This window comes from Cucumis sativus, chromosome 3 (assembly GCF_000004075.3).
Source record: "Cucumis sativus cultivar 9930 chromosome 3, Cucumber_9930_V3, whole genome shotgun sequence".
In the NCBI taxonomy this organism is placed as follows: domain Eukaryota; kingdom Viridiplantae; phylum Streptophyta; class Magnoliopsida; order Cucurbitales; family Cucurbitaceae; genus Cucumis; species Cucumis sativus.
This window is the reverse complement of record NC_026657.2, coordinates 23,814,678-23,824,888: the sequence shown is the minus strand read 5'-3', so window position 1 is coordinate 23,824,888 and position 10,211 is coordinate 23,814,678. Positions and strand designations below refer to the sequence as shown.

Here is a 10,211-nt window from a genome sequence, read left to right as displayed (position 1 = left end):
CCTTTGCGAGGACATAATCTTGTTCTTGTTCTTGCATGATTTCTCTTTTTAACGGTTGCTGGCGGTAGGTCACATGTAGAAGCCGCTTGCTGTAGTTACCTTGGGTCCAACTTTCTTTAATGACATTGGTTGTTCAATTAATTTAGGTAATGAGAGAGATGAGAGGTACATAGGTCTCACTGAATGTGCACGTCAATTTGTTCATGAAAGGTTTTCAGAGAAATGTGTTTCGTGGAGTTGGACTTGAGTTTAATTATGTTGTATTTATGTTGATATGATTCAATATAGTTCGATCGCTAGTACTTTATCCTCTAATTTTCTCTCAGTTGAATGTGTATACTTGATTTGAGGAAGTGGAGCATGTGAATGTTCTTGGAGTTGAAGTCTTGGAAGAATGTTGGTTGAAGTCTTGGAAGAATGGTGGAATCTCTAAAAGACTTGAGATTCAAAAAGTGTTTCAATCTTTGAGTGTTAGAGAGTCTTCGGGTTGTTGGGAGAATTCTCAGTAGGCTCTCTTAGAGTAAAATTTTATGAACCTCACAAATGAAGAGAACTTCTTTACTTGTAGAGTTATCATGTGGGCTTCGTGGATTTGGCTTAATTAGTCCATGGATCTGGTCCTTTTGCCGAACTATATGGATTTGAGTCTTATTTAACATTTGGACGAAATTGTCTATTTTTTTTTATTCAATTGGACTTTAGCTCAAATCTTAATATTCAATTGAACCAAAATATTTAATTTAATTCAACATTCAATACAAAAACACATGACATCATCATGATTCATCCAATCTATTTTTTCAATTACAATTCTAAACATATGTCAACTTTGAATTAGTCTTAAATTTGGCAAATGAAGTTGTAATTTGTGATTGGTCCAAATTTTTTAATTCAAAAATTAAATCATGACAAGTAAAGAAAAATGAATGAAGTATGGTGAAAAATGAATCAAATGAAGTTGTAATGTTGATTGGTCCAAATCAACATTAACCCTAGCCATATTTCTAGACCAAACAAATGTTTCAAAACCCAACTCAAACCCAATAACCTTCTTAGTTTCTATGTTCTTAACCAAACTTTTTTTTTTCTACTTAGGACGAAATCATATATTCTCACCAAGAAGATTAGAAATTTAAATCTCTTATGGGTAGGATTAAACTAAGAAATAAAAAAATTATTAATATTGTTAATATAAAGCCTTGAAAAAGGGAGTTAACCAAAATAAAAGCCAATGGGTTAGAGGTGAAAGTAATAGAGAAAGAATTGTGGAAGACTATGTGAGAGAAGTTAAGAAAGGGGGGCTTAAAATGGAGTTACCAAAATACTCGGCTTCTGTTATTCCCATTTTAGCTTCCAACACCCCATTCTCCCTCTTTCCTTCCCTCTTCCTTCTCTCTCTCTCACTTTTCATTTTCTGTGCAGAAAGCTTTGTTAATGTATTTTAATGGCTTCGGTAAGATTCTCTCTTCCTCTCCTTCTATTCTATTTCCAATGCTATCGAGTTTGATCTTCTCTGTATGAAGATTTTGCAAAGTTCTTTGGGGAATGTGAATTCTGATAACGTAACATGTCTTAAAAGAAAAAAGAAAAAAAAACAGATCTTTGTTATGGCTTAGCGATGGCATTTCTATATTAGAAACAGCATTTGCTTGTATCGACCATGCATTTTCGCATTCTATCAATCCAATTATGGATATAAATCTATAATATGGCTTAGCTATGATGTTTCGTATCATTTTCTGGTAGAAAATGGAATTTGTGAATTTGTTGCCTATATAACATTCAAAATCGGAAAGAATCTGGCATATATTTGGAAGCTATTGTTTTGTTTTTCCTCCGTTGTGGGAATGGTGATCAATGTATGATCAATGGGTTAGCTTCCATTAACTTCTCTCCCTGACATACCTGCCTTGTTTGATACCCACATCAGAAGAATCTATTTCATTGCTTTCATAGAAATGGATGGCCAAAAGCAAACACAAGATAGGAAGAGATCTACACATTAACATGGAACATTCTATGCAAGAGAAAAAGCAATGGACGAACGGACTAATATGGGAATTCACAAGTATAATTATGAATGAAAAATATCTGACTTCTTGTACTTTTCTAATGTCTATAGCAGGATAAAGGTCGCCCCTTGCCGAAGTTTGGCGAGTGGGATGTCAACAACCCAGCATCCGCCGAAGGATTTACAGTAATATTTAGCAAAGCTAGAGATGAGAAGAAGTCAAATGAGGCTCCTGGGAACACAGCAGCAAAAGATAATACATCCAGACAAGAAGAAAATTATCAATATTCTCCCATGGTAAGTAATTTCACTAATTTTACTTATATTATATCATTGACTAAAACATTAGAAAACGCTGGCTCAATGATGAAAACATCCATTAATTCAAGGGTTTGTTATCGACATTAAATATCTATTGATATCTCATATATATTCTATAAATGTTCATAAAACATGAAAAACACCATCTACTCAGTTAATTACAAAAACTCAATGCTAACAACGATAACAATATCCATAATTGAGTTTGGAAGTAAAAGCTTAATTATGAATCTAAATAAACTGAATAAATTCTTTTATATTTACAAGAATATCCATCCATATCAATATCTTTTCGATATATCCATAAAATAGAAATTTCAATTTGATATCAACATCAATATTTTAATCCTAGACTCAACTTTGGCTTCATCTTCTTGATATTTGGTTAGAATTTTAACTACAAATTTTCGTGCTTGGATGCAGAAGAAATGGTTTTGTTGTTTCTGAAACTGCTAGGGAGTGACGATGGTGGCAGCGACAACAGACATGGTGAAAGAAGGCTAAAGAAAAGATTGATGAGTGAGATGCAGAATCAAGTAGGAGATGTGATGGTCTATTTCCTCTCTCTCCCTTCACACTCTCTCTCTCTCTCTCTCTGTACCTCTTACTATATATGCAAAATATAGAATACAAAAATTTTCATGACATGCATATAGAAGTTGGGCGGTGGTTATAGCTCTCTGTAAGTTTCGCTCTAATAGAAACTTTTTGCTTCTTTCAGTTTCTTCTCAATGTCACGGATATTGTTGTTCGCAACTTAACCATTCTAAACATTTCTGAACCAACACACTTCGTTTTTGAACCAACTAACACACTTCGTTTTTCTAAGGTAATTCCACACGTTTTATCATAAAAAGAAACTAAATCACAGCTTCCTATTTTCCTTCGAATACTAAGAGGGAGAATTTAAGTTCGACCTTATGCTCAGATTGGCCACCTTTATCCAACTCGTTCCATGTCGAATTTCCCAGTTGCTTTACTTGAAACCTGGAAATATGTGTTCTGTACTGGAAAATGAATTAGGTTCAGTTGAATTGAAGAATCATTAGAACATTTGAAAAAATATCAAACCTACAAAGATATACACTACAAAAAGAAAATGTACACACCATCAATATAACACTTGAAAAAGAACTAAAAATTACAGAAATTCGTCCCTACTTAAGATCTATCCACACTAAACAATATCAACATCTCTTTCGTCTGGTTGAGATTCTCTCTCTGACCCTCTGTAGCTTGTTTTGCCATTTGAAGATTTCTGACTGAACAATCTGCCAAATGCACTCTTTGACCTTGATAACGACCTACTTCCGTTAGTGGACTGGCAAGAACCCTTTTTCTTTGAAAGTTCTTCGGATAACTTCTTTACAAGACTATCAAAACGACGCCTAAAAGTTAGGTACCTTGAGATGGATTTAGTGATTCCTCGAAGCCTTCAAATAGTCACGAGAAAAAGGAAAGAAGGATCAGACTAAAACTGAGTCAAATAATACATTAACAGCATATAAAGGTTCGCTGTAGCTTATTGAAATTTGAATTCCAACCTTCGAGCTAGTGCTTCGAGTTCAGCTTGTCTTCGTTCCGATTCTGGAGGCATTACAGTGGTTGAATTTTTCAACCTCTCAGGATCACCACTCAACAGAACTAATCTGTATAAGTATTCCTCTTCTGACTCGGAAAGATTTTCTGCTCTTATTTGGTCTTTGATTATCAAAAGCGGGTTTAAAAACCAATCAAAGAAGGTCTCTTTGGGCCTGTTTGTGCTAGAAATTTCAACATTGTCACCTGCATTCATCATTATCAAGGGTAAACTCAAAACTCCATTTGAAAGAACTAAGAGAGATCGAGAGAGAGATCATCATAATTCATGTCTAATGGAATACAGGAGAGGTTAATGAAAAATCGGACACTCACTTAACAGAAGTCCAGCTGAATTTGCTTTTGCAGAGCGTAACAGTGCTTCAAGAATGCAAAAAGCCGGTAAGCCAATGCTAATAACTTGGCTTCCTTTGCTTGACTTTGCATCTTCAATATCTGTTGACGTTATTATTCCTTCACAAACCATAGTTTCTCCATGGTGTTGACACGCCTTAAACAAGCTATCTAGCAGCTTAAGAGATGATAAATATAAATTCACTCAGTATCAGAGCAATAGGACATAAGGAGTGGAGGTAAAGAAATCAAAACTTTAAACACCCATGCAGAGAAATATAGCAGAAAATATCCACAAGTAAGGTTTATACAGACTAAAATAATCAAAAGTACCTCAAGCGGCTTCAGATCAATCATAGGTTCCTTAAGTGAATTCATACGTGAAGGTGGATCATGAAAAGAGCTTGGTCTTGAGCTTGAGGAAGATGTACGCAGACCTGCCGATAATGATTGCCCATCCACTCTTCGATAAGTCAGCCTTCATTATAATAAGTCATTATAATATCAGAACAACTATTGGAGGAGAGAGAATAACCTACTTATTTATCTATTTAAGTGCTTTAGTAAACCTGGGAAAGCATGATCCCTCAGGCATGTCAAGAATGTCATTGCTGTATTCATCATAAATTGACAAGGATGCAACAATATATCGAAGCCCCAATAAAATAGAAGACTCCTGCAAACAGAAGCCACAAAAGATCGATAAATTGGTGATATATAGGCATTAAAGCACGCATCACATGATCTATAATGCAAACAATGAATCTCATTGAAGTCCATTCTTAGCTCTGAAAATTGCAAAAAGTCAAAATTTCCAAAATGTAGATGAAGATACAAAAGTGAAAAAGTTAAAATTTATTAAATCATTATAATTTAAATTTGTATTTAACTAAAATCAATGAGGAGGGAAAATGTAAAATCTTTGTTTTACTGAAACAGAAGTTAGTCTCACTTCACCAGTTGTGTGATTACAATCAAATTATCCATGTATTTATAAAACTAACTGAACTAAATGTAATTAGAAAAAGCTAATTAGACCCTGACAGTAATAGATTTATCAAACATTATCAAACTTGCATTTAATAATTTAACCTGATATGCAACAATGCCTGCATAGGCGCCCAAGAAGAGGCTGGAAGCAATGGAGCCCAAAACTGAACCAACAACAGCCAATGGCCAAAGTAGGATAATAAGGCCAGCAAATGGAACACATATTGTCTCTAAAAAGGGACCTTCTCGACCTATAAGGTCATTAAACAAGCGATGCCACCCTTTGAAAAGCATAATAGGACTTTTGAAGATGGCTATAAACGAGATCATGAATACATCAACAACAATACCAAGAATCCCAGCAATTAAAGCTCCAGGGAGATAGAGCAACCTATAAAAAAATGAACAGAAAGAAAAAGGTCAACAATGGGTCATTAGTATCATCACCAAGGTATAGGCAACAATTACCTACATATTGTAAGCAACAAATAACATATGGTGTTAATGGTATGCCCTTGGATTATACACAAAGAGGCTTCCAAATTCATATTATTACATTTGAGGAACCATTAAAAAAATTATTAAAGAACTCCAATGTGAACAATTAGATTTAGCTATTTCTAAATTCTAAAGAATCGTCCCAAGCCCTAGGCTTTCCTTGAACCCCAAAGGATTGTCTTCCCCACTCCTATTTTACCTAGATGATGTCTTTTTTCTTACAAATATGCCCACACAATAAAGAGAGGCAGTCCCCTTAGTAGATTCTTAAAAGGCCCACAATATGGTAGCTTGACACTTTGTTGCCTAAAAATCTCCACCACCTTCTCTACTGAAAAGACAATTGAAATGCAAAACACCTTTCCTCTCAACCATGGGTAGAGAAGACACTGTAGTAAAAGAGTTAGGATATAAAATTTTGCTCTTCTTCCTGAAAATTTCTGTCTCCCCCTGCCTCCACATTTTTACAAAAGTGCCCTCGTGATGGATTGAAAGAAGAAGAATCAGGACGCTTCTTCAAGATTTTGTCTGTGGTTAATGGTAGCATTGAGTCTATTGACCATTGACTCCTCGAAAGAAAAGTGTCCAGATGAATATATTCAATTCTTTTGACTTACTTCATTCAAGATCGTACTAGATAGTATTTTCAAGAGCCATGCCTTTTTCAATTAGCTTATCAACCAATGAAGAGACTTAATAGATAGTATTTTCAATATCCCACTAGATAGTAGGCATTTGTCTCTTGTTATGTAATTTGAGGATTAGTGTCTCATTTCATTATTTCAATGAAGAGGTTTGTTTCCATTTTAAAAAAATGAAAAACAAAAAAGCTTTTCAACCAAGCTTCATTATTTGATATTAATGAATATGATTTTGCCACATAGATCATGTTGAGGTATTGTATAATTCATTTAGATGACTCAAATGATACAATAACCAGATATGCAGACAAAAATAAAAGTTAAAGTAGTAATAATAACAATTAATTAATAAATAAATAACCTTATCTCATAGTGTTCCCCATTTGGAGGTGTTCTTTGGCGTAGGTCTTGCATGAATGATCTGTAGGAATGGTAGCAAAAGTCCCCAAAATCTCGAATAACTGTAAAGCATCCTTTAATGGTGTCCCAAGTTCCATCCTGATGTCTCAAATATATAAGTCTCTCACCATACAAGCAAGGACAAAGCATGATAATAAAGAACAAGGTAGAACCTAATCATAGCCATACATAGATGCAATGAAACAATTGGTTGTCCTTTGATTCTCCAACAGCATCAAAAGTAGCAAGTACTGGTGAAAAAAATCCATATGCAGCTCCACCAATGATACTTGCAACAATGCTGACCACTGGCCACAAAATCAAGGGAATGGGTAGCGCTCCGAAGCAGAGAACAAATTTTAAAACAGGTCCGAGATGCTTGGCACTGTTAACTCAGGGGGAAAATGTTAGATCAATTGTGGAGGTAAATGATGGAAGAAAATGGAAGTACCTAAGCACACAGCCGATATAAATAAACAACTTTGTAAACTTCCTAATGCCACACCTCAGAATGCTATAATACGTCCAGAACCAGTGCATTGGCCAAAGGCTTAGTACGATACCAGAGATTCCAACTACCATCAGGAGACATATCAGAGGGCACAGAATGATACCTGAAATAACAGTCTGGTATTAATACCTTATTTTTTAAACAGACAGTTTATATGTACAATTCAGTCGGTAGGTCACACTCAAACATACAATTCAGTAATTGGCATCATTATAGTTATTTGATGTGCTAAGGATTCCTTTTTCAAACTAAAATTTTCCCCATTTAATCTCTTCAACTTTATCTGCAGTCATCAAACATTATCCAGACCACAAATATCAAGATAGAAACCCATGAACCCCAGTAACATTAATAAGACGGAAAAGCGGGGTACTTTTTGTACAAATGTCCCATGGTACTCTTCTCCAACCCTCTCCTTTCTAAATAGTAAGAACCCAATAGTTTTCTGAGCGACTGCACTTGTTGACTTCATGAGCCTCCCGCAGCCCTTCGCACAGTGTTATACCATACCCAACAAATTTCCTCAAGATTGGATTGTCAAGTACGTTCGTCAATTCATCCTAATTCTTTTAGTTCTTCAAAGATTGATCGGTCTGCAAACCTTTTTCAGTAGGTCCCCCTTTTTCTTGTGTTTTCTACTTCCCACTCATTCCTCAGGTATTTGCTCTCTTGAGAAGTTTTCCCTCCAATAAAAAGGTCATTTTCCTGTTTAGTTAGATACTCACATATGCTATCCCCCGACCCCCTAGAAACCATATAGTGAGCATGGCTTCCTTCAGATTCTAAAATTTGGAGAAAACCCTTTGTTTTTCTCACTGTATATCTTAAACTACTTCTATATTATAACCCACTAAGGAAATGAGAGAATCTGTAACACAGAGGGGTTTCATTGACAGTTGAGTGATGGGAAATGTGAAGAGGACCCATCTTAACTAAATTTGACAAACTAAAAATGGGTTTTACTAATTAATATAGTAAGATTAAGACAAAGATCACTTGGTGTAAAATCTCGTATGGGACCAAAAGCAATTGGACAATAAATGGAAACTTGACCGGCACAGCTATGTAAGAGGAAACAAATAGCAGAATTTCCAAGCTAAGAAATCGAAGCTAACCTTTAAAGGTGCCCAAAAGCAAAAGGCCGACAAAGAAGGGAATGAAACAAATAAAGTTCCATAGCCAAGACAAGAACCCCCTCGGAGGTTCCATTAGCAGCGTCAACCAAGCAATCCCTCGAAGATCTTAGTGAAATCAGAAGAAACCCATCCCTGAAATCAACCTCAATCGAAGCACAGACCACAACAATTCCATCTACAGCAGATACAGTTCCCAAAAACAAACTCCCGAACGATTCTGTTAAAATTTGACTACAAAAATGCGCTAAATATCTGAAAATATTGCGAGGCACGAGAAAAGAAGAAAAAGAACAAGGGTGGAATCCTGAAGTTGAAATTAACAAAAGGAATTTGGGGTTTTGGAAATGGATTTTGAAATAGGAGAAACAGTTAAAGAAGCGTTTAAATAGGGACGCTTGAGTGAAGAATAATAATAAGAACACCGAATTGCTGTGCCAACCGTTTGCTTTTCATCGAATTTACAACGAAGCTACTTGACTCTTCCTTTATGCTTTTTGCATTGCTTGCTAAGCCAAAGATTGAATATTGAAGTTATGAAGTATTAATTTATGGATTACATTCAAAAAATTGTGTGATGTTAATTTTTCTTTCTTTTTTTCTTTTTTCTTTTTTTCTTTAAAGCAATATGTGATGTTAAATCTATAATATGTTACCACTTAACCACATCCACATCCCATATTTCTACTATAGTAATCTTGTTTCCTTTTGTAATCTTGTTTGCTTTTAGCTTTTCAACCATATCTTATTCTCTTTTAGTTTTTCAACTAAAAAACATTTGTTGTGGAGAAGAGCAACATGCCCATGTCCATGTGGTGTCATCTGTGAAAGCACTTGGCAATGGCCATTTTTAGCTGATAGAGCTTGATTTAATCTGAGTGAGATTTCTCACTACTATCAATCAAAAATCTTGTCAAAATACAAATCCAGAGTTAAGTGTTTAAATATAGTGAAAGAAAGTGAAAGTTGGTTAATTTTGAAACATACAAAACAAATTTGATAATGTAAACTAAATTTATTTTCGTTAGAAACCTCAAATTGAATTGAAAACCATCAAATTAAAATGATGTTTCGTGGACAAGTTTAACATATATGAAAGTTAAATTTGTAGTTTCTACAATTTGAATCAGTTGTGTATGATTTTAGTCAAATAACAACTAATTAATTGAGTTAAATTTCACATATGTTTCAACTTTTATATTTATTTAAATTTATTTTGGGGAAGAGTTTCTAGGTTGCTAGTCTATAAATAGTAACTTTGTTCTTCATTTGTGATATCTCATCCGAAATGGAAGAGTTCTCGTGTTTATTCCTTTCTTTCTTTTCTTGGATATTAAGTTGAGTTTAGAGCAAATATCCAAGAGTTTTGCTAGATCCAATAGTTCAAGGCTTCAGTTCTATTAAAGTTAGTTGTTGTATCTTGCTGAGACAATCATTGTAGTCTACTTGCAAGCCTGTGCAGAGCGAATAGTTGTCTTTTGGACAACGCTTTTTTATAAGCGTGCCTCGATCGACTACAGTTTGAGTGTACAAAGGTTGTGAGGTTCTTTCAAGTATTTGATTATTTTCATATTCAAGTCTTATTATATTATTTGGCTTAAGTATACTTGTTTCTAATTGAGTTGCAATCAGTTTGCTAGTGCATTTTGTTTATATTATATTCAAAGTTTCCTCCATCAATTTGAAGACAATTAGTATCTAAACGAATGACACTATTGATAAGTACAAAACCTGTTTAGTAGCTAAAGGCTTCACTAGAGGGAAGGACTAAATTT

At 34.6% G+C, this 10,211-nt stretch overlaps 1 protein-coding gene across 1 annotated transcript; it reads right to left on the bottom strand.

Annotated features, from left to right (window-relative positions):
* Positions 1 to 3,288: 3,288 nt before the first annotated feature.
* Positions 3,289 to 8,955, bottom strand: LOC101220525 (uncharacterized membrane protein At3g27390). The gene is made up of 10 exons (XM_004145637.3): positions 8,419 to 8,955; positions 7,298 to 7,406; positions 6,982 to 7,177; positions 6,755 to 6,891; positions 5,357 to 5,645; positions 4,834 to 4,940; positions 4,598 to 4,742; positions 4,247 to 4,442; positions 3,877 to 4,117; positions 3,289 to 3,765 (listed from the first exon to the last, which is right to left on the bottom strand). The coding sequence occupies exons 1-10, from the start codon at positions 8,510 to 8,512 to the stop codon at positions 3,510 to 3,512; spliced, it is 1,770 nt and encodes a 589-aa protein (XP_004145685.1). The 5' UTR covers positions 8,513 to 8,955; the 3' UTR covers positions 3,289 to 3,509.
* Positions 8,956 to 10,211: the final 1,256 nt, after the last annotated feature.